This window comes from Bufo bufo, chromosome 9 (assembly GCF_905171765.1).
Source record: "Bufo bufo chromosome 9, aBufBuf1.1, whole genome shotgun sequence".
Lineage (NCBI taxonomy): Eukaryota > Metazoa > Chordata > Amphibia > Anura > Bufonidae > Bufo > Bufo bufo.
The window spans coordinates 11,842,735-11,868,215 of record NC_053397.1 but is presented as its reverse complement, the minus strand read 5'-3'; the positions used below and the strand labels follow the sequence as shown (position 1 = coordinate 11,868,215).

At 45.9% G+C, this 25,481-nt stretch overlaps 1 protein-coding gene across 2 annotated transcripts in view; it reads left to right on the top strand.

Moving 5' to 3' along the window:
* The window catches only part of FGD5 (FYVE, RhoGEF and PH domain containing 5), a 118,500-nt gene that overhangs the window by 89,296 nt on the left and 3,723 nt on the right, over positions 1-25,481 (top strand). Inside the window, exons 9-19 of one of the 2 annotated variants that reach the window (XM_040408361.1) lie at positions 320-370; positions 1,132-1,190; positions 4,185-4,256; positions 6,364-6,432; positions 9,877-9,960; positions 11,949-12,028; positions 15,197-15,293; positions 19,566-19,703; positions 19,926-20,028; positions 20,290-20,423; positions 24,511-24,639. In XM_040408361.1, coding sequence (XP_040264295.1) covers positions 320-370; positions 1,132-1,190; positions 4,185-4,256; positions 6,364-6,432; positions 9,877-9,960; positions 11,949-12,028; positions 15,197-15,293; positions 19,566-19,703; positions 19,926-20,028; positions 20,290-20,423; positions 24,511-24,639 — 1,016 coding nt within the window. Of the gene's footprint in view, positions 1-319; positions 371-1,131; positions 1,191-4,184; positions 4,257-6,363; positions 6,433-9,876; positions 9,961-11,948; positions 12,029-15,196; positions 15,294-19,565; positions 19,704-19,925; positions 20,029-20,289; positions 20,424-24,510; positions 24,673-25,481 lie in introns of both variants that reach the window. The other variant, XM_040408360.1, reaches the window with a different exon arrangement.

Below are 25,481 nucleotides of genomic sequence, written 5' to 3'. Positions count from 1 at the left end.
GATCAGCTCAAAAACAGCCTGTTTCAGTTTATTTGTTGTTTTCATTAAATTGAATGCTCAAAAAATGTTTTGTCTCCCTCCCATTTCTTCTTGTTGCATGTTGAGGCTCCACTTGGAACCTTGTTAGGATCCAGCCATGATACATAGGATTTTTTGCCATTTTTCAAGTGGTCTTAGACTTTTGATCAGGACTGTATGTTCTGCCTTTATGCTCTCTATGCCTATAGGAGACAGTGGAGATAAAAGCAGATGTAATATTATGTTGCTGTATCATTTCATTTTTTTTGTTCTGAACCATTTCTAATAATTTTTCCTGCAGATTATCTGAACAATCTCTGTCCTGACCTGGTGGAGTATGAAGACACTCAGGGTCAGTAAATCTCAAGATGTAGATATACTATGTGTATAAGGCTGGGTTCACATCACGTTTTTCCCATCTGTTTAACGGATACAGAAAACGTATCCGTTAAACAGATGCCTCAGACTGATGCCATAAAGTGACATCCGTTCACCATAGAGGTCCATATTTAATTTTTTTTAAGTGTATGTTTTTTACCGGACTCGGGGTGTGCTGCGTTTTTGTATCCTTTATTTTTTTTTTAACGTATACGTTAAATGGAGGCATAAAACGTGATGCGAACCCACCCTCACATATATACGCTGTGCATGTATGAAGTCTATGGGTAAGCTCTCTATACTAGCAGGGGTTAATTAATGCCCGGCAGTCCTCCTCCGCCACAGTCTCTTCATCAAAGTCACACTTAGGGAACTTCCAGACGGCCGTCCTGCTCGTCCGCGCAAAATTTTGTTCCAGTCAATTCATCAAACTCAAATGTGCGCAGAGAAAAGCAGACGGGGGGAAAATCTGAGATGCAAAATTGTTTCATCACCTTGACACATAATCAATGGCGGCAATGAAAATTCATGGGACGTGGAGTTAAACCTGGGGAAGAAAACACAGGTGGCGCTGAAAACAGAGTGAAAATAACGTTTAAAAAAAAAGATACACAGCCGCGAAGGTGACCGGCGCCCTGACTCGGGGGAAGGACACAGCACGGTCCCAAGTGTTATGCAAATAGAACATTGAATATATAAAACGTTGGATTCTAATCCTTTTCTCTTTTCTGGCAGCCGCCCTGCTCATTGTCTCCGAAGTTGCAGATCGGGCGATTGAGAGCATGCGCCACGGGGTAAGTGAAAGTCACCACTATATCTTCGCTAGGGATGAGTTGAATTGACTTCGGATGAAACATCCCTAATCTAGTATTATTTGCGCACTATCACTTTAAAAGTTGCAGTACTAGCTGGGGGCCCGTGGGCTGTCCTGTGGGCTTCCTACCCCCCTAAAGAATAGGGATTTAACTATAAATATCATGCATAGAGGGGGGAAAGCAGAAGAAGCCACTGCATGCACAGTGACCGAGTGACCAAAGGCAGCTACCAGAAGTCTCAAAAATGGCCGCCGATGGTGACAACTTCCTGTCTCCAGTTACAAAATGAACTTAGAGCCTTTTGTCGTCTAAAACATCATCTTAAAGGGGGTGTCCATTTTAGGGACCTCATTATAGATGACAGATCCCCCATTCCAGGGGGGGGGTCCTACTACCAGTACATGGCCTCCTTTCAGTGGGAAATGGAGTATTGCATGGCACCCATTGAATTTGATGGGTGGACACATGGACAAGCTGGGTGCACCAGTGTAGGAGTTGGTCAGGGTCTGTACCCCCAATTTATAGAGGGGGGTGCCCTCTTCTATCACCAAATGCCCAAATAGACGGAGTGAACAACCCCTTTAATTGGACACCTTAGAAGCTATTTCTGATTGGTTGTTCCAGGTATCCAAACTCCCCCATTATCTATTACTTAAAAGGGTTTTCTCATCTCAAACAATGGGGGCATATCGCTAGGATATGCCCCCCATTGTCTTATAGGTGCGGGTCCCACCGCTGGGACCCGCACCTATATCGAGAACGGAGCCCCGAAAGTGAAGGAGAGCACACTGCGCATGCGCAGCCGCCCTCCATTCATTTCTATGGGGCCGCCAAAAATGCCGTGGCACACTCCCATTCACTTCTATGGGAGAGGCGGAGATTAGCGCTTGGCGGTGGACGGACCCCGGGAAATCTGGGGTCCTCCAGCCACAGCGCTCCCCGCTCCGTTCTCGATATAGGTGGGACCCGCACCTATCAGACAATGGGGGCATATCCTAGCGATATGCCCCCATTGTCTAAGATGAGAAAGCCCCTTTAAGTAACAGATAATGGGGGAGTTTGGATACCTGGAACAACTCGATCTCTTGATAGGCATGTATGACCCTAGACCAGTGATGGCTAACCTCCAGCACTCCAGCTGTGGTGAAACTACGACTCCCAGCATGCTCCATTAATTTCTATGGAGTTTTGAGAACAGCCAAGCAAGTGTGCATCCTGGGGGTTGTAGTTTTACCACAGCTGGAGGGCGGGAGGTTAGCCACCACAGCCCTATACCATCCATGTCTTGGAAGGGACTGCCCCTTTAAGAGTCTCCGGTATCGTCTTTTATTACAATGGTTTTATCTTTAAATAGTCAGAAAATCCTCTCGGCGTTCTCCCCAGAGGCCACATGTCAACATTGAGAAATTTCTTGAGCACTAACATGTCAGCCCCCGTGGGAGCGGGGAGAGTTTCTCATTGCTGGGTCGATGCCGGGCGAGATCAATAAGTCCTTTAGATCTGGTCACCGAGGATGTAATGCTTTTCTTACGAGATGCTAAAAAATACATCTGTAACTGTGAGGTGGACTCGTCGGCTATGGACCACAATATCACCGACACATAAATCTGCGGGGGTGACATAACAGCAGAAAATCGCTGCCTCGAATTCTATTCTGCATAGTGTTTGCTATCTGCTCAGTCACCCCCAGAGTATAGACCACTCCGGCCCGAGTCAGTGCACAAAGTACACATAACAGTGCAATTAAAATGAAAGGTTCCTGCGCCCCTGGAGGTCCGTAATGGTACTGCAGGCATTTATTAATACTTGGGAGATTTTCAGGCACCTGCAGATTCTTTACAGGAACATTCTGATAGAATCACTAGTTGTCGATCAATTTGCCAGGGGGCAACTGTGTATTTATGGTAAGGGGCTGCCTTGTACCCGCACACCGACCATTACCAACCAGCAGCATAAAAGATTAGTAGCTTTTTCCAAAAATAATTTATTTATTTTTTTCAGTACAGAGCACAGTTCATGCTTCTTTTATGATCATTTCAGCTGCCACTAGGGGGCGACCAGTATGGTCTCCTCTTTAGGAGTCTTAATTAAAGGGTTGTAAAAGATTTTTTTTTTTTTAAGTTTGTTTCCTTTTTAAAAAGAGTGCCACTCCTGTCCACAGGTTGTGCGTGGCATTGCAGCTGAGCCCAATTCTCTTCAGTGGAGCTGAGCTGCAATACCAGACATGATCTATGGACAGGTGTGGCACTGTTTGTGGAATCCTTTACACCCCACCCTTACAAACTGATAACAGGCAGCTCAGATTTTTTACAAGTGTGTGTGTTGTGGGGGTAGAGGGAACCGTGTACTGCAGGTGTCTGGAAGCTCCAAAAAAGTGCTGAATTCTCGCAGTACCACCATCGACCACCAGGTGTGCAAGAACCTTGCATTCCAATCATATTGCTGCTGTAGAATGATTTTTGCACTAACTTGGGCAGGAATTGTATATACAGTATATTATATATGGGTTCACCTTCATTGCTGGTATGCTATAAAATATAATATTAGACAATTGTATTCCCAACAATTTCCTAATGAGACATTTCTGACTGCCTACGCAAATTCTAAGTAGGTCACTGTCCCTTTAAATAAAGACAATGCTCTGCAAGTTACTGTTCGTTTACCACGACACCTCCGTAGTGACTGTGGGGATGAAGCCGCTGAATTAACATTGATGGACACAATGACGCTTGTTTATTCTTTGCAAAAATTCAGCGCCTACGCTGCGATTCACACCAGCGTCTTCCTGCTCCACCACCTGCGGTGTGAACGTTGTTATTAAGCAGATGAGCAGGAGGCGCATTTTGCCGTCAGCGGCGGATTGTTAGCAGCTCCGGACGTGATTTATACTTCACAACAAAAAGCGAAACAATTAAAATAACATTTTGTGGATGTAAAAGTCATGAATTGTCTGCAACATTGTGTCTGTTGTAGGAGAATCTGCAGAAATTGGTACAGATCGAGTACAGCGTCCGGGGACAGCGCAGTCTCCTGCAGCCCGGGAGAGTAAGTAACGACTGGCGCAGAATCCTCCTCCTCATCATCATCATCATCAGTCATGGAGAAATCTCACCCCCTGCCTCGGGTTATGAAAGGTTTTCCTTCACACAAATGTGGATTCAGGAATTAAAGAACTTCAGCAGGATCCTCTCCGCAGTGATGTCAGATAATCAGAGGCACAAAGCTCCGGGGCCCGGGGCCGAATCTATAACCACTGTGCCATTTATAATACCGGTGTCATATGTGACATGGGGGCCCTCGGGCCATCTCCAGCACAGGGCCTGGGTGTGAGTGCTGCCCCTGCACTCCCTATAGCAATTCTAACAACCCATATAGTTAGGCTGTGAGAATGTAAAGAGAAATGTGGGGGTACAGGATAATGACACTCGGGGTACAGGATAATGACACTCGGGGTACAGGATAATGACACTCAAGGTACAGGATAATGACACTTGGGGTACAGGATAATGACGCTGACACTTGGGGTACAGGATAATGACACGCTGACACTTGGGGTACAGGATAATGACGCTGACACATGGGGTACAGGATAATGACACTGACACTTGGGGTACAGGATAATGACGCTGACACATGGGGTACAGGATAATGACACTTGGGGTACAGGATAATGACGCTGACACTTGGGGTACAGGATAATGACGCTGACACTTGGGGTACAGGATAATGACACTGACACTTGGGGTACGGGATAATGACACTCGGGGTACAGGATAATGACACTGACACTTGGGGTACAGGATAATGACACTTGGGGTACAGGATAATGACACTGACACTTGGGGTACAGGATAATGACACCGACACTCGGTACAGGATAATGAAGCTGACACTTGGGGTACAGGATAATGACACTGACACTTGGGGTACAGGATAATGACACTGACACTTGGGGTACGGGATAATGACACTCGGGGTACAGGATAATGACACTGACACTCGGGGTACAGGATAATGACACTGACACTTGGGGTACAGGATAATGACACTGACACTCGGGGTACAGGATAATGACACTGACACTCGGGGTACAGGATAATGACACTGACACTTGGGGTACAGGATAATGACACGCTGACACTTGGGGTACAGGATAATGACTCTGACACTCGGGGAACAGGATAATGACACTGACACTCGGGGTACAGGATAATGACACTGACACTTGGGGTACAGGATAATGACACTGACACTTGGGGTACAGGATAATGACACTGACACTTGGGGTACAGGATAATGACACTGACACTCGGGGTACAGGATAATGACACTGACACTTGGGGTACAGGATAATGACACTGACACTCGGGGTACAGGATAATGACACTGACACTTGGGGTACAGGATAATGACACTGACACTTGGGGTACAGGATAATGACACTGACACTCGGGGTACAGGATAATGACACTGACACTGGGGGTACAGGATAAGGACACTGACACTCGGGGTACAGGATAATGACACGCTGACACTTGCGGTACAGGATAATGACACTGACACTCGGGGTACAGGATAATGACACGCTGACACTTGCGGTACAGGATAATGACACTGACACTCGGGGTACAGGATAATGACACTGACACTTGGGGTACAGGATAATGACACTGACACTTGGGGTACAGCATAATGACACTGACACTTGGGGTACAGGATAAGGACACTGGGGGTACAGGATAAGGACACTGACACTTGGGGTACAGGGTAATGACACTGACACTCGGGGTACAGGATAAGGACACTGACACTTGGGGTACAGGATAATGACGCTGACACTCGGGGTACAGGATAAGGACACGCTGACACTTGGGGTACAGGATAATGACACTGACACTCGGGGTACAGGATAATGACACTGACACTCGGGGTACAGGATAATGACACTGACACTCGGGGTACAGAACAACACACTGATGATTTGGTCCTGATTTGCGCCTTTGCAGTGGATTTCGCACTCTTGGCACTGGTTGGGTGTAAATGATGCTATTTATAGCGGTATAATTGGCGCAGTCTGCGGTCCTCAGGTCATGTGACGTTTCCTTCTTCTTCTCGTTATTGTCCTCACTCTCGTCTCTTTCTATTCTCACAGGAGTTTGTTAAGGAGGGGACGTTAATGAAGGTGTCCGGGAAAAACCGCCATCCACGACACTTGTTCCTGGTAAGATGATGAGACATGGGGGGGGGGGGATTTCTGACATTGAAAATGAATTCATGCCCCATATCCACACTTCAAGGTCATTTCTGTTCCTTTCATACTGAAACAACATCTGATGGCGTTGAAGTCGCAGGCAGGCGCACTCCCATTCACCTCTATAGGACACACCTGCAACTCTCCAAAGATTTTTCCATCATCTTGTTTAGACCCTCCCGGCCGCTTCCCTGCCGGTCTGTCCTGTGTCACTAGGTCCCACCGTTGGCTTCAGGCCATCCTGGGCGCTGTAGTCCCCTTCCAAGCATTCCTAGGTAAGAGAGCATCCTGGCAGGAAGTGTACGCTGCTCCTGCAGCCGACTTCCTGATCCCAGCCTATTGTTTACAGGGATGGTAAAACTTCTCAGATACAAAACAAGGACCCTTCCCTGACCCCAAGAATCTCTCCACAGAGGCGGCTTATGGCCATGACTTTCTACATCAATTGTGATCTTGTCACAGATGAAACTGTAGTTACCGTCACTTTAAGAGTTAATAGATTGGATCGGAATTAGTTCTAGGCGATAACATTCTCACCTTCCAGTTCAGGATCGGATTCCATCCTGATCAGTAGCAGCATAATAAAATAAAAAATTAATATGAATATTTTCATTATTAAGAAGCCCCTCCCCTTTTATTAGTTTAATCTATACCTAAAAAAAAATGCACCCAAAATCAGGCCATTATGTCTGAAATCGCCACTAGAGGGCGCTCACCGCAAACTGTTCTATTATTGAGTGCTATGCATGCTCAGTCTGCCATGAGCTCCCTCTAGTGGTGGTCGCAGGCAGCAACAATGTTATAATGTAACAAGGAAATTGCTTGCGTTGCCGTAATATAAACTGTGACACATCATTTGATAACTTTGGCGCATCTTTCTTTCCACTGCATTGGCATGAGATTGCAACATTTTTGGCAACTCTTTTTTTTTTAAAGTGTAATTTAACAAAATTGGCGCAACTCCTCCCACTTTTCAAAAAGGGTGGGGTTAAATCACAAAAAGTCTCACGCGCCTAAATTTGCGACTTTGTTTGTGGCAGAAAACCGCCGCACTAGGCTCGATACATTCTTCCATATGTCTGTAGAGAGAGATTTGAAGCTCTGTATCTGGAAACTGGAGATTTAACCTCTAGGAAGATTTATTGAGACACGAATTAGAATTTTGTAACAATTTGATTAAAAAATAAATAAAAATTGTGTTGAAGGGTGAAACATTCATTCCTTCCCTTTAGCAGCTCTTAAAGGGGTTGTCCACTTTACAATTTCTGTTTAAAAAGCTCCCCCTTAAAATAAGCCGAGCAGGTCGTCCTTCTGCTGCCACCACCAATGATCGTCAGGAGAAGCAATTAGTAACTGCTTGATTTCCCTGCAGCACCCCCACGGGAGAAATCAAGCATTACATTCTGTTTATTGAAATCAGCTGTAGCCGTAGTGCAAGGAAATGGCGAGTCCTCCAGAGACAACTTCACTGCTAATTGATGGACGCTCTGTACAAGGGTCTCCCCTCTGTTAATTTAGAATCCCCCATTAGGTCCCTTTCAAGGGATTCATTACTATAGACAGAGGAGGGGGGAAGGGAGAAATGAGGGAGAATAGATAAAAATAAATCTGTCCACTAGTGACGCCCCAATTATCTCCCTGTGAAAATAGTGAAGCAGTTGTCACAGCCCCTCCCCCGTTTACGAGCATCTCTAATAATGTTACAGATATAAGAGCACACTTTTGCGGATGGTCTATGATAATGTCGCTCGCCGCTCTGGGAGTCGCCAGCGTCTCGTCATCCATAACTCTGCCGCCGAGGACACGCTCATTACAATAATCCGACTCCCTCCTGTACAGCCCGTGACAAATGGACACAATTAATGCAGGATGACATGAACCTCGTGCAGACCTGTCAGGAGAGCGGAATACTGCTGAGCTCGCAATCCGCCCTCAAGTAGGATGCAAAATATGTATCAGAGCAACAACTACTACTCCCAGCATGCTCTGGCAGCCAGCAGTTTTTCAGCAGCTGTGGAGATTCAGATTCAGCGGATGCCGTCTCACTCCCATGGCAGCTCCATGCACGAAACTGACAAACCATTGATTTTAATGGGATTGGTGTAATACTTCATTTCTCCTGTGGGGGTGCTGCAGGGAAGGTGAACACTTGCTGCAGGTTTCCCGTACAGAATACAGCCAATCACTGGCGGTCCACCCTCCCTTTGATCTTATCATAGGGGTGACCCTTCTTACAAGACTGTATCCAAATTGGCAAGCAGACGGGACAGGTTCACTGGGATAAATAGGAGGGCCATAAGACTTTAGCCCCGAACTTGCTTTATTTATGTGAGCGATTGTAAAACATTTACGTAGCGTGCGGATCGCTAGCGCCTATTATATGATGTATACCTCTGCCCCAGCCTGGGAGGATCGTGTGATCAGATTAATGTCAGCAAAGCATGTAATTCATGGGACAATAAGTAAACTGAATAATACCGCCATCATCCTGTCATCTGTCACTTGCCGGCACGTGAATCCCCTGGGCCCATGGCGGAAGGCGGCGAGGGCTGACATTGCCCGGTTGGCGGTGAGCTTGTATGTGGATGCTCCTATTAAATACATATGAGGAGCATCCATTATTCATATACAGAATACAGCGTATAATGCGGCGGCGCTATCAGGGTCACAGATGGCGCAGGGGGCGGGGCCGCACAGATACAAATTCACTTGTGGCTTCCATAATGACCAAAATTTCCATGACGTCGTCCATCACCGGTGATGACTCCTGGAGGAGGATCTCATTGTGTTCACGATGCTCCAGGAAAATGGAAGGGGATGGCGACTGCGGCCGGGCGGCGAGTACTGTACGGTTGTGAGTCAGAGCGGCGAGTACTGTACGGTTGTGAGTCAGAGCGGCGAGTACTGTACGGTTGTGAGTCAGAGCGGCGAGTACTGTACGGTTGTGAGTCAGAGCGGCGAGTACTGTACGGGTGTGAGTCAGAGTTTTGAGCGGTCACCTCTGCTTAGATACATCATGGGAATGGTATTAGAATGATTCTGTGGTGTATCACACATGATAGGCTTAGATACAAGGCTCAGTAGATGGTATCACACATGATAGGCTAAGATATATGGCTCAGCAGACCGAATAACACGATAGGCTTAGATACAAGGCTTAGCAGACGGTACCACATACAATAGGTTTAGATACAAGTCTTTGCAGACAGTATCACACATGATAGGGTTAGATACATCAGTAGACAGTATCACATATGAAAACCTTAGATACATCAGCAGACAGTATCATATATCATTAGATACATCAGTAGACAGTATCACATATAGCATTAGATACGGCAGCTCAGCAGACAGTATCACATATGAAAGCCTTAGATACATCAGCAGGCTGACAGTCGTGTCTTTCCTCCGCAGATGAACGACGTTCTGCTTTACACTTACGCACAGAAGGACGGCAAATACAGGCTGAGAAATACCCTCTCCATTCCAGGAATGCGGGTAGGTGGCCACTTACCTGAGGCTTATCCAAATAGCAGGAATTTTCTGTACGACTCTGGGATTACAGTAATAACGGTCTAATGACAAGCTCTGCAGCTTTCTAGTAGAATGTTGTGTATCAATTCCTTGCCATTTTCATTATCTCTGCTTGCAGTCACAGAATGGAAAGCTTGCTTATTTACGTCCAGAGGGTAAAAACCCGTACAAACCTAATGTCTTACAGCTGGGGGTTTGTAACAGTTGTATCCACAGTAGACAATCCTTTGGGCTCTCCTGTTGTTTTTCAGGAGTATCAGATCATTACATACAATCTGAAAGGGGGTTCTCCAAACCAGGCGCCTCCTCAGTAGAGTCAGCGCCATCCTAGACATCCAGCGAGTCCTGTATACACTGTATATATAAGGAATGTATCCGTCCTGTATACACTGTATATACTGGGAATGTATCCGTCCTGTATACACTGTATATACTGGGAATGTATCCGTCCTGTATACACCGTATATAGGGAATGTATCCGTCCTGTATACACTGTATATACTGGAAATGTATCCGTCCTGTATACACTGTATATACCGTATAGAGGAAATGTATCCGTCCTGTATACACTGTATATACTGGAAATGTATCTGTCTGTATACACTGTATATACCGTATAGAGGAAATGTATCCGTCCTGTATACACTGTATATACAGGGAATGTATCCGTCCTGTATACACTGTATATACTGGGAATGTATCCGTCCTGTATACACTGTATATACCGTATAGAGGAAATGTATCCGTCCTGTATACACTGTATATACAGGGAATGTATCCGTCCTGTATACACTGTATATACCGTATAGAGGGAATGTATCCATCCTGTATATAGGGAATGTATCAGTCATGTATACACTGTATATACCGTATAGAGGGAATGTATCCATCCTGTATACACTGTATATAGGGAATGTATCAGTCATGTATACACTGTATATACCGTATAGAGGGAATGTATCTGTCCTGTATATACTGTATATACCGTATTGAGGGAATGTATCCGTCCTGTATATATAGAGAATGTATCTGTATATACACTGTATATACCGTATAGAGGGAATGTATCCATCCTGTATATTCTGTGTAGAGGGAATGTATCCGTCCTGTATATATCGTATATATAGTGACTGTATCTGTCCTGTATATACCGTATAGAGGGAATGTATCTGTCCTGTATATATAGAGAATGTATCTGTATATACACTGTATATACCGTATAGAGGGAATGTATCCATCCTGTATATTCTGTGTAGAGGGAATGTATCCGTCCTGTATATATCGTATATATAGTGACTGTATCTGTCCTGTATATACCGTAAAGAGGGAATGTATCCATCCTGTATATATAGAGAATGTATCTGTATATACACTGTATATACCGTATAGAGGGAATGTATCCATCCTGTATATTCTGTGTAGAGGGAATGTATCCGTCCTGTATATATCGTATATATAGTGACTGTATCTGTCCTGTATATACCGTATAGAGGGAATGTATCCATCCTGTATATATAGAGAATGTATCTGTATATACACTGTATATACCGTATAGAGGGAATGTATCCATCCTGTATATTCTGTGTAGAGGGAATGTATCCGTCCTGTATATATCGTATATATAGTGACTGTATCTGTCCTGTATACACTGTATATACCGTATAGAGGGAATGTATCCATCCTGTATATTCTGTGTAGAGGGAATGTATCCGTCCTGTATATATCGTATATATAGTGACTGTATCTGTCCTGTATACACTGTATATACCGTATAGAGGGAATGTATCCATCCTGTATATTCTGTGTAGAGGGAATGTATCCGTCCTGTATATATCGTATATATAGTGACTGTATCCGTCCTGTATACACTGTATATACCGTATAGAGGGAATGTATCCATCCTGTATATTCCGTGTAGAGGGAATGTATCCATCCGGTTTCTTTCCCTGTAGGTGAGTCGACCTATTGTGGAGAATGCTCAGCACGTCCTGAAGATTGAATGCATGGAGTGCTGCCTCATGCTGTCTGCCAGGTAACACCGCGTCACACACACCTGTTCTCCAAATGCTAAGCTCTTACTGTTTTATACTCCAGTAACATCCAAAGCTACAGTCAAAAACCACCTTGTTCCCCCTGGAAACAGACAGCAGCTTATCGCTTATGTCATTCATGCGACCTCCTAGATTAGCGCAACCTGTGTAATGGTCACCTACCTGAGCACCCACAATGCACTGCTTTCAGGTAACTGGAAAATGGCAGAATTGTGAATGCAGCTCTGGATGTCACTGGAGTATAAAACGATATCACGATGAGTGTGGCACAAAGTACGTTTCTAGTTTTTATAGACTATAAGAGGAAGTTTCTGGCATTTAGTTTTTATAGTGGGGTTCCCAGTTTTAGGCAAATTTAAAGGGGTATTCCGGTTAGGCCTCATGCACACGATCGTTGTGTGTTTTGCGGTCCACAAAACACAGATGGCGTCCGTGTGCGTTCCACAAATTGCGGAACAGCACGGACAGCCATTGATATAACTGCCTATTCTTGTCTGCAAAACGCGGACAAGAATAGGACAGGTTATATTTTTTTTGCAGACCACGGAACAGAGTAATGGATGCGGGGTCTGCATCCAAGCCGCAAAAACTGCGTATGCATGTGGTTGTGTGTATGAGGCCTTAGGAAAGTTATCCTGTATCCTCAGGATAGGAGATAACTATTAGATCGGTTGGGGTCTTACTGCCAGAGATAGCCAAGAGCAGCATTTCCAACCAGCCGCTCCATGGTGTACGGGGCCTTTGTTCCCATGATCGGTGGGGGTCCTTCCGCTGGATTATCTAATGGCTATCCCCTATCCTGTGAATAAGGGATAACAATCTCGAATCGGAATACCCCTTGGATTGTTCACCCCCCTGGGGCCTTTCGTGCAGACCCCCAGTTTGGCCGGACCTACGGAGAGAATCATACCTACCTGATCCCCGCTGCAGCTCTCAGGTCTTCCTGCGTCAACATCCGGTGATATGGCGCATGAGGTACACGTCACCGCTGCGACCAGTCATTTGAGCAACATTTTCATTGTCTCATCATTTTTAAGATCCCTGCTTGCTGTCATTGAAGTAAAGCTTTACTATGCTGAAAACGTGTCCTGACCTAATACTTCTTACAAACAATTCTCTGTAAACGGAACCGCTTAAACTCCAGACTGACACATTGTAACAAACTACCAGGAAAGGACGGAGGTTAACTCAGAGACATTAGTATTCAGCCTCTAGATCTAAACTATTAATGTTCCCACTCACTGACAGCAAGAAGAGCTCTTGATAAAACTGAGCAACTGAAACATAAAGTCTATTAGAAAGTTGCGGAATGTTTCGACCTGTAGTGATTGAGCTTAGAGAGGATCTGTCCATTCTCCCGCTGAAGCATCCGCTTTGTGCTGTCCCTCTGTTATTCCTCCTGGAAATGTATGACAACTGGGTATTACCATATCCCTGTGACAAAGGGACCCTATGCAGTCGGGCAGCACTGACTGAGAATTTCCGCGCCATACGTGCGTCACTCGCTTCCCTCGTCCCTAATTATGACATTTCTGCTGCCGCTGCCTCTCATTTATGAATATCTCTCCAATAATGAGGGTAGTAGTTCTGCTCCGGGGCTTGCTGCTCATTAAGCTGCTGAGTTGTCACCGCTTGAACATTTCGCGTGCGATCCGGCCGCTCTGATCGCTGATATGTTTGAGAAAAGGTGGAACCAATTTGCACATAACTCACCTCCGGAGGCCAGGGGGACATGTGTTTGCAGCGCGCGTTGGCAGCTTACAACGTGCGGTTATCACCCGGAGCTGTTAAATGATGCAGGGACGGACACCGCGCATCACACCCCCGCTAATGAAATTTAGAAAATCGCTCTGAAGGTGATTGTTAAACTGCACCATATGTTTGTCCCCGTGAAGCCACCGACCGATTACAACCGCGCCATAATCAGCTGCGGGGCGTATTCTTTGCTTATAAAATTTAAAGGGCCCTCGTAGACTGATATTTTATGCAATATACTAATTACAGATCAGCAAATTTCATATTTTTTTAATTCATTCACTGGTAAAAGGTGAATTGCGTTATGGCTTCCGTTACCGCGGACCATAACGCAATTCTATGACGGAATGCATAACGAAAACGGGACGGATCTGTTTTGCAGCCCATAGACTTCTATTATGACGGAATGAATAACGGAATGCCTCCATCATAGAATTGCGTTATGGTCCGTGGTAACGGACTCCATAACGCAATTCACCTTTTACCAGTAAACGAAGCGTGAACGAATTTCATAACCTGACATTCACTCATCTCTTGATGATTCTAATCTAGGGCGACTTTCACACCAGCGGTGTTCGGCAAAAACGCTTCTGTTACTGTTAATACGACCGTCTGCATCCGTTATGGACGGATCCGGTTGTATTGTCTGTAACATCGCCAAGACGGATCCGTCATGAACTCCATTGAAAGTCATTGGGGGACGGATCCGTTTTCTATTGTGTCAGAGAAAACGGATCTGGCATGACCCCGAATGCAAGTCAATGGGGACGGATCAGTTTTCTCTGCCACAATAGAAAACGGATCCGTCCCCCATTGACTTTCAGTGGAGTTCATGACGGATCCGTCTTGGCGATGTCACAGATAATACAACCGGATCCGCTCATAACGGAAGCAGATGGTCGTATAATCAGTAACGGAAGCGTTCCGCATCCCAGGACGGAAAGCAAACTGCAGCATGCTGCTCCCCGGTATGGGAACGCAACTAAACGGAACGGAATGCAGTTTGGAGCGCTCCGTTCTGTCCCAAATGACAACGAATGGGGACAAAACTGAAGCGTTTCCTTCCGGTATTGAGCCCCTATGACGGATCTCAATACCGGAAAACTAAAACGCTAGTGTGAAAGTGCCCTTATCTGTACTCCTTACCTGATTTGCTGTGATTCCTTGCACAGTATTCATCCAGGCCCCCTAATCATGAATAGAATGCCAGAACAACAACCGTTTAAACTGACACAAAGGCAAACAATAACAGAGACAAAGCATTGATACCACATTCATAGATAGTCTCCGGGCTGTACACAGTGTTGGTATTGATAGCGTGCGGGGTGCTGGGGTGCGGGGTGCAGGGTGGGCGCACTCTCCATCTCATCGCCCTGTGTTCTTCTCCTCGGCAGCTCCTGCTCAGAGAGGGACGACTGGTTCAGTTGCATCAGCAGAACTGTTCAAGAATATTACAAGGCGCCGACCGTGTCCGTCTATAACAATGTGGAGGTAAGTGACGGGGCGGTGCTCATGCCCAGGAAATGTATGTACTGCGGGGGCATAGAGGAAACAGGAGGGTACGCCTAATACCCCGGCCCCTCCGTCAAGTATAGAACGACTGGACCATAGCTGGACGTCTGCTGACCACGGACAGAAGATGGACGTCTGTACTAAAAGATTTTCGTCTTCCATGCTTCTTGGTTATATCGCCCATTTGTTCTCTTTCCCCTCTGCTTTACATTGCAGCACTGCCGGTTTACAGATTTGGGTATTGTGGGGATTCGCTCTGGTAGTTAGGATTAGCGGGTGCAGCACAGAGGCAAAGTACAAGTTCTTGGTTCAAAACATCAGTGTTTATTCACACGTGAAAGCAAAACAGTCACCTTTTCTCCTGGGTGTTACTTCACACCCTGTTGGGAGTTCTGCTTGGTCAAGTTCACGGGCAGGCGTTAGGCGGCCTGTTCGCCCTCACACAGGTCTCAGCCCTCCAGCCGCGGATCCCAGCACACAGACCTCCCGAGCTCCACTGTCAGACGGAGGTAAATCCTCCCCACCTGGCACTGCTGACTGGTTTTTATGCCTGGCAAAACCCGGCCTGGAACATGGGGAGTAGTCACCCACCCAGCACTTTGACTACTCCCAGTAGGAGCCGTTCCGGTTCAGCTATTACAGCCATGCTAAGTATCAAGGTGTCAAACAGCCACTGCTGCTGACACATAAAAACCGCCTCTTACTCCACGAGGCCAGGACCCACGGTGACACGTACCTATCATCCACGATGATTCCGTGTACCTTCTTACTGTATTTATAGCACCTGAAGAGCCAGTCACCTCTCTTCTTACTAAACACGGGAGTGAATGAAGAACTGGTTGTAGCGCCATCTTGAATAGGGAGGGATGAGGTTGATGAGTATCTGTCCCCGCGTTCTGAGCACCTCCCCTCCCCAATTTATATTAAGAAGCGGTCAGGAGCTGCATTCTCTGCCATTCACCTTACACCGGCTGCAGGGAACGCAGCAATTAACGGATGTAATTTCGGCGGCTGCTGAGATTTCTATTTGTAGTGATCCATCATCCTCGCCCCCCGGCCTCCGGTTATCCTCCTGTGATCAGGACTCATTATGTCGCTCAGATTAGTGATCGCGTGCCCCAGGCGGGTACTTTAGTGGTAACCCGCGGGTTATATATTACTCCCCTGCCCGGGATCATTACTAGGAGGAGAAGGCCTTGAGCTGGGCCATAGACAGCCTGATATGGGGAGCGGGGGAGGATCAGAGAGCCTAGGGGAGACATAAAGGGTTAATATGACCCCCCCTGTGCCCTCACTACAGGGTCAAGCACTGAAACATCTACCAGGGGTGAAACTAGAGTCCTGTGGACCCCCTGTGACCGTGATCGTTACGCCATGCATCTCATGCAGGAGTCTGTATGATGTGTCAGTAGGATCAACCTTATTTAGACCACAACTCTGCCTAGTAGGGTTGACCCTGCTGTTTAAAATGATACCTGTCTTGTCAAAATCAGTTGCAGTATTCCAGAGAAATAATAAAAAGATGGGGGCGTGGTCAATGCTGGAAATAGGAGGAGCTTATGGGCTAGACTCCACCTCTTAGTGCACAGAAGCCCTGATCTGAATAAAGAATAAAAGTCTCTTTTTCTTGGGAATGCCACAACCAATTTTTCGCAAGACGGTTATCATTGTAATAAGCAGGATCAACCCTGCTGGGCAGTATAGGCGTTTTAATAAAGCTGATCCTGCTGACTGGTGCCCTTTAAGAACGAAGAGCAAGAGGAGCGAGGTACAAGGTGCCTCATTACAGGGAATTTTGGTTACTGTGTAATAAAAGGTTCTGGGACTTTCCAATAGACTCAGTATATTTGCCAAATCTTCTGCCTTTTGCCCAATAAGGGTCCATTCACACGTCCGCAAAATGGGTCTGCATCCGTTCCGCAATTTTGCGAAACAGGTGCGGACCCATTCATTTTCAATGGGGCAGGAATGTGCTGTCCGCATTCGCAGATCCGCAAAAAAAAAAAATAGAACATGTCCTATTCTTGTCCGCAATTGCGGACAAGAAAAGGCATTTTCTAGGAGAGTGTCGGCGATGTGCGGTCCGCAAAATGCAGAACACACATTGCCGGAATTCGTGTTTTGCGGATCCGCAAAACACATACGGACGTGTGAATGGACCCTAATTTGTTAGTTTCTGACATAAATTATAGTAAAATTGTCAGACGGGCGGCGCCCACTCCAGTTCCGTATTTCCGTCAGTTTGGACTTTTTACTCCAGATAACGACTAAATTAATCAATTAATATTTCCCTAGCTGTGTTTAAATAACTCACCAATTTTAGGATCTCTGTTTGCTGTCAGTGAATGTGCACACTGTCGGACCCAGAAGACCTGTACAGACCTAACACTTTTCATAGCTGATGATTTGTTACAACTGTATCCAATCTAGTCAGTCCTCTGTGAGCCAAACAACCCAGACTGATGTGGTACATTCACTGATACATTGTAACAAACTACCAGGAAAGAGCAGAGATTGGTGCGGCTGATGTGAAGGAGGTTGTGGAGGTTACATCTGGTCTCCTCCTATCACAGGAACCTGAAGAAGGGCCCCATGTGATCCCAGCCTGTGTAATATCGCCACCTAGTGGCCGAGCTGGAAACGGAAAATCCCTGGATTTGCAGCTTGAGAAAAATGATATTAAAAGGAGCACTCCAGGCAAAACGGAGTTAGGCCTCATGCACACGACCGTTGTTGTGATCCGTTTCTGTGCATCCTCCTTTATTTTTGGAGGACCAGCAGACATAAAGGAAGGTAAAAAAAAAAAAAAATGTCTAAGACAGTTTTGCCATGCAAATGATAGGAATAAAACGGGCGCGGACGACAATCTTGTGTGCCTCCGCGTTTTTTAGCAGTCCCATTGACTTGACGAGGTCCGCGAACCGTTTTCCGCAGACAAGAATAGGACAGGTTATATTATTTTTTTTGACGATCTGGAACCACGGATGCGGATGGCAAACGGTGCACTATCCGCATTTTCAACGGCTCCATAGAAATGAATGGGTCCGCACCTGAAACGCTAAAATCGGCGGAACGGACGCGGAAGCAAACAACGGTCGTGTGCATGAGGCCTTATACTTCATCAGAGCCCTGCCCTAGATGTCACATTGTATCATTTTGTGCAGAGTATTTCAGCTTTGTACAAATGAATCACTGCAGTTTGCTACAATGTTTCAAAGCTATCAGCCATGGAGTCTAGGACAGCGGGGGAGTTTCTGGCTGAAATTGCATCAAAAACGGTGTCTTTTAGGCTACTTTCATACTAGCGTTAAAGTTTTCCGGTATTGAGTTCCGTCATAGGGGCTCAATACTGGGAAAAAAACCGGATCAGTTTTGTCCCAATGCATTGTGAATGTAAAGCATTCCGTTCAGGATGTCTTCAGTTCAGTCCCTTTTACGGTATTTTCTCCGGCCAAAATTCCGGAACGGCATTAATTTCCATTAAAATTTATTAATGTCGGATCCGGTACCAAGTGTTTTGGAAAAACGGATCAGGTTCCCGATCTGCGCATGCGCAGACCTTTAAATCTGTGAAAAAAAAGATAAATACCGGATCAGTTTTCCCGGATGATACCGGAGAGACGGATCCGGTATTGCAATGCATTTGTCAGACGGATCCGGAAACAAATTATGTCTGTTTGCAGATCTGGCAGACGCGCACTACCGGCAATGGAACTGCCTGCCGGAATCAACAACGCTCGTGTGAAACTAGCCTTAGACACGTGTCTAGAAAAGGGTGTGTGGCTAAGAGGAGTTATAAAATGCGGGAAATGTATTCGCACCATCTTTTTGGTGCATTATATTAATGTAAATAAACTAAGGGAGAGAAAGCGTCTGACATCTGTCTACCAAGACGTATCAAATTTATTAGCGCGCGTTACTGTGGTAAAATTTGGCGCCATTTTTGCCTCTCTTGTATAGTTTTTTTTATATCCGTTACACCTGTGGTGTGTAGCTCAGAGGATTGACTCATACATTGTAACAAACTAAAGCTGTAAGATAGTTTTTCTGCCTCATGACACAAGAATTCTCCTATTCACTGACAGCAAGCAGCAATGTTGAAAACTGTGGAAAATCGGAACTGGAAGTATATTGTAAAGTATCAAAAGTGATTGCGCTTTATTTCCTTTGGACTGGGCGCCCCGTTACCTATAGGTAAGACCCGTCCGGAATCACAAAAGAAATCTGATCCGTGTTTTCTTTCTCCGGCAGATGAGGGAACGATTAGGAATGTTCCTGGGAGAGAGGCCGCCGAGCGTGGCGCACATGTCTCACGTCATGATGTGCATGAACTGCGGCAGCGATTTCACACTGACCCTGCGACGCCATCACTGTCACGCCTGCGGCAAGGTGAGAACCGGGGATCGATACCAATTATCTCACATGGAACAAGGGTCAATGGAGGGGGGGAAGGGGGCGCTAATTGTAAGAGATCTCAGAGGTAAGGTCCCAGAGCAATGACATGTGGGATCCGGAGAAATATCCTAATAATATGTGATAAGATAGATCGCTATTGTATTAATAGATTTCATTATGCAGACAAGTTTCAGGGTCTGGTCCCTGTTTTCACAGATTGTTTGCCGCAGTTGCTCAAGAAACAAATATCCTCTGAAGTATCTGAAAGATCGTCCGTCTAAAGTCTGCAATGGCTGCTATGCAGAGCTGCGGAAAAGAGGTGAGCGAGGCCTGCAGGTCACTGCCTGTACCACAGCGCCATCTAGTGGCCCACTTCAGGGATTGAAGGTTATAGACTAAAATGGATATTAAATATTTTTTATTCCTAATATCTGGATATTTATGTACTATCAACCCGTTTCACAGCACTTTGCAGAGAATATATATTCATATACATTTTAGGAGGTTCATTTGGCGCTTTTGCATAATATCTGCTCCCTCTTCTCTGTGAAATGTCTGATTGGTCCATTTGCTTTCATAGAGCTTGCCTCGGCGAACACAAATTCCTCCCCGCAGCTGCCAAGGTCCACCAGCAGCACTTTTACATCAATGCTTCACAGTTTTCACCCGTCTGCCTTCAAGAGGCACAAGAAAGTGCCGTCAGCTCTGATGGAGGTAGGGCCAAGGCTGTCTGACAAAAGGCAAGAGCTGAATGTGCGTTGTGACGTGATTGCTTTGTACATGTTCTGACATTGTATAATGATAGACCTCTATGCACACGGTGCTGCTGAGGACCCTGCTCCTCCACTAATGCTCAGAGAAGGGAAGGAATATCATTATTGCAAAAGATGTGCAGGAATTTATAGAGAGGGAATATACGCAGCTAATGGCGGCTCAGCCCTGGATTATGGCCCAGAAAGGTTATTACATTAATGAGACTGGGAAATATAAATCACTGTTAAAACGTCATAAACACTTCACAGCAACAACGTGAGCAGGAGATAAACCGTCCGCCTAGATCTTCACTTTATAACCCTGTAAAATGTGTCATTTCTATTAATGACTAATACTACTCCGCTCACGGATCCAATACAAAGAGTCATTATACAGGTCACCTCAGATTACATTATTATCTACTGTATTATACTCCAGAGCTGCACTCACTATTCTGCTGGTGCAGTCACTGTGTACATACATTACTTATCCTGTACTGATCCTGAGTTACATTCTGTATTATACTCCAGAGCTGCACTCACTATTCTGCTGGTGCAGTCACTGTGTACATACAATACTTATCCTGTACTGATCCTGAGTTACATCCTGTAATATACTCCAGAGCTGCACTCACTATTCTGCTGGTGCAGTCACTGTGTACATACATTACTTATCCTGTACTGATCCTGAGTTACATCCTGTATTATACTCCAGAGCTGCACTCACTATTCTGCTGGTGCAGTCACTGTGTACATACATTACTTATCCTGTACTGATCCTGAGTTACATCCAGTATTATACTCCAGAGCTGCACTCACTATTCTGCTGGTGCAGTCACTGTGTACATACATTACTTATCCTGTACTGATCCTGAGTTACATCCTGTATTATATTCCAGAGCTGCACTCACTATTCTGCTGGTGGAGTCACTGTATACATACATTACTTATCCTGTACTGATCCTGAGTTACATCCTGTATTATACTCCAGAGCTGCACTCACTATTCTGCTGGTGCAGTCACTGTGTACATACAATACTTATCCTGTACTGATCCTGAGTTACATCCTGTAATATACTCCAGAGCTGCACTCACTATTCTGCTGGTGGAGTCACTGTGTACATACATTACTTATCCTGTACTGATCCTGAGTTACATCCTGTATTATACTCCAGAGCTGCACTCACTATTCTGCTGGTGCAGTTACTGTGTACATACATTACTTATCCTGTACTGATCCTGAGTTACATCCTGTATTATACTCCAGAGCTGCACTCACTATTCTGCTGGTGGAGTCACTGTGTACATACATTACTTATCCTGTACTGATCCTGAGTTACATCCAGTATTATACCCCAGAGCAGCACTCACTATTCTGCTGGAGCAGTCACTGTGCACATACATTACTTATCCTGTACTGATCCTGAGTTACATCCAGTATTATACCCCAGAGCTGCATTCACTATTCTGCTGGTGGAGTCACTGTGTACATACATTACTTATCCTGTACTGATCCTGAGTTACATCCAGTATTATACCCCAGAGCAGCACTCACTATTCTGCTGGAGCAGTCACTGTGCACATACATTACTTATCCTGTACTGATCCTGAGTTACATCCAGTATTATACCCCAGAGCTGCACTCACTATTCTGCTGGAGCAGTCACTGTGCACATACATTACTTATCCTGCTATAGTAATGCAGGGAAGAATATGTCTGCAGGTTGACGACTGTGTGACTTTACAGTGTAGCTCAAAGGCGGAACTACATTCTAAGCAACAGCCACATTTGAGGTCAGAGTGCCTTTAAGGAGCACCCCGCACAGAAGCTTTGCCCTTGTATTGTGTGGCAGAGATGTGATCTCAGCTCTAGAAGAGAGAAGCAGTCAGTAAAAGGCAAACAATGGTTTAGGTAGCGGTGGCTCTCACCTACAGTAACAGTGTACAGCCCAGCCTGCCCACCAGGGGGCGACAGCTAATATTTCTATCCGCTCACGTGGCCCTTGATTAGCAGTTCTACAGATTAAGCACCTGGCAAGACGGCAATCCCAAATTAGCATATTCATATCAGCAGACTGCAGGAATATATCTAATCGCACCCGGGGGAAATATGTAATTACACGTCCATGCGTCTCCAAGTGGAACATACGAGTGGGTTTTTAGTGCCACACACATTGCGCCATTGTGCGAGAACAGCTGTGAGGTAGAAGAGATGGAAATGAAACCAAAAATTACCCGTTTATGACGTGTGAAGCTTCTCGGCGTACATGGAGCTGGAGAGGGGAAAAAATCTCACCCTTCTTGAAACCAAACTTTAAAGAGGGAGGGGGGGGGGGGGTCTGACTTATTACAATCCCTTAGAAGAGTTCCCCCAAAATTAGCACGGGACAAATTCCTCTGCAGCGCCACCTCAGGAGACATGAAGAATTACATGGGTACCTATTTAAATCTGGCTGCTTTCTTCCAAAAACAGCCCCACATCTGTCCACAGGCGGCGCGCGGTACTGCAGCTCTGCCCCACTGACTCCAGTAGCCCATGGACAGCGGAAAACTGCTTTGTTTTTCTAATCTTCGACAACCCCTTTAAGGCACCCTGGGGCCTCCTGAAAGCCTTTATTTAGAGCTGCTCTAATTCGAGGTCCTGAAGGAGAAAACCTTCTGCCTCCCTGATAGGTTAGAAATAAAATTGGATTTCTTAGAGAGAACAAACAGAAGATCAATGGCTGGTGCTCGGATTTTTAGGGACTGATGAATGCCACGCCGCTCCTCACCTGTCACCTTCACAAACCACTATACAGGATATCAGCTGATTCTACACTACGGGCAGGGGGCGTGGCCTGACACAAATTCTCCCCATGGTGTTTGTATTTGAATCCATGTCATGCTCCGCCCCATAGACCCCGTTGTGTCTTGTGCAGAGTGTTCCTTTAAATGCATCAGTATCCCCACCCGATGGAGAGGGGCCGGGGCTGAGCCAAAGCTGCCAACCCCCTGCGCTTTTTATTATAACTGTATGTGATCGCCTGCAAGACTGGAAATTTCCTTAAAGGGGTTTTGCCATGATGGATGTAAAAACTAAAAATTACACAATAATGTACATAACAATCTCTAACAAAACTATACCCAGCCCTGTACCTCACATGGATCCAGAAATCTCTACTAGAACTTCTTCAGGCTGGCAGTCCTTTCTGCAGTTCTCTCCCCATCACAGCTCAGGGGGTGTGTCCTTTCTGCAGTTCTCTCCCCATCACAGCTCAGGGGGTGTGTCTTTTCTGCAGTTCTCTCCCCATCACAGCTCAGGGGGTATGTCCTTTCTGCAGTTCTCTCCCCATCACAGCTCAGGGGGTGTGTCTTTTCTGCAGTTCTCTCCCTATCACAGCTCAGGGGGTGTGTCCTTTCTGCAGTTCTCTCCCTATTACAGCTCAGGGGGTGTGTCTTTCTGCAGTTCTCTCCCCATCACAGCTCAGGGGGTGTGTCCTTTCTGCAGTTCTCTCCCCATCACAGCTCAGGGGGTGTGTCTTTTCTGCAGTTCTCTCCCCATCACAGCTCAGGGGGTTTGTCCTTTCTGCAGTTCTCTCCCTATTACAGCTCAGGGGGTGTGTCTTTTCTGCAGTTCTCTCCCCATCACAGCTCAGGGGGTGTGTCTTTTCTGCAGTTCTCTCCCTATCACAGTTCAGGCACATGTCCTTTCTGCTGCAGCTCTCTCCCTATCACTGCTTGGGGAGCGTGTCCCTTCTGCTGCTGCAGCAGTCTGACAGCTCAGGGGTACGTGTCCTTGCTGCAGCTCTCTCCCTGTAGCTCTCATAGTAGCTATGGTTGGTGGCCGGTGAAGGATGGAACCGAGCATGTGCAGCCACTTCTGCAAGGTGGACAGAGAAATTAGGAAGACAAACAGCAGGTGGCGCTATACAGATGCATTTTATTGAATAATTTAATGGCCATACTATACATTTAATTACAAAGGTCTTCCATTCCAGGTGCTGGTTTGAAAACTGAAGATTTTTTTTTTTTGTGTGCAACAAACCCCTTTAACGTCTGTTTCTCCACAGGCCGCAGCGTCCGGGGAAAGCTCCTCCATTAGTGGTTATTTACATCGGTGCAAAAAAGGCAAGAAATACTGGAAGAAACGCTGGTTCGTTATTAAGGGCAAAGTGCTGTACACGTACACCGCCTGCGAGGTGAGGGGCGCTCGTCCTCCAGATGTCACCAAGGTGAAAACTACACACCCAACTCACGAGCAGGGGGAACTGCTTAACTAGCTCTTCCCTTCTGTATCAGATTCACTGTATAACCCTCAACAGACCCCCCCCCCCCCCCACTTGTAGAACAGGACCGTGAGCAGCAGAAGATCCTGAGGTCTCAATTATTGTGCAGAATTGTGCTGATAAAGTTTCCCCCACAGCATGTGATGAATCGATCAGAAAGTGCTCTGCAAATTTAGAAAGTACTTTGTCACCATTTTCAAGATCACCGCTTGTGGTCAGGGAATAGGACCATTCTTGCTCAAGTCCAGTAGCAGAATGTGCACAGACCCAACAGCTGTGGATTTGCTACAATTGTATCCAGTCTAGACAATCCTCTGAGCTACATGCATCACAAACACACACAAATCTCTCTCCTGCCCTGATGGTTTGTTACAGTGTATCAGGAAGGAGTCTAGGATGTTTAGTGCACAGAGGATGCAACTGGAATAGACCCTCAGCTGTGGCAAGCATTAGTTCTGCCATTGGACGTGAACAAGAATGTTTACATTCACTGACAGTAAGCAGTAATCTTGAAAAGTACATAATTAGGGAATCCTTCTAATGTTGGGTGCATTAAAGGGCATCTGTCAGCAGTTCTGTCCCTGTGACACCGGCTGACCTGTTCTATGTGCGCTTGGCAGCTGAAGGCATCTGTGTTGGTCCCGTGTTCATATGTGCCCGCATTGCTGCGAATTTTTAATATATGCAAATTAGCCTCTAGGAGCAACAGGGGTCACACCATAGTCAATTAAAAGCCCATCTGTCAGCAGTTTTAT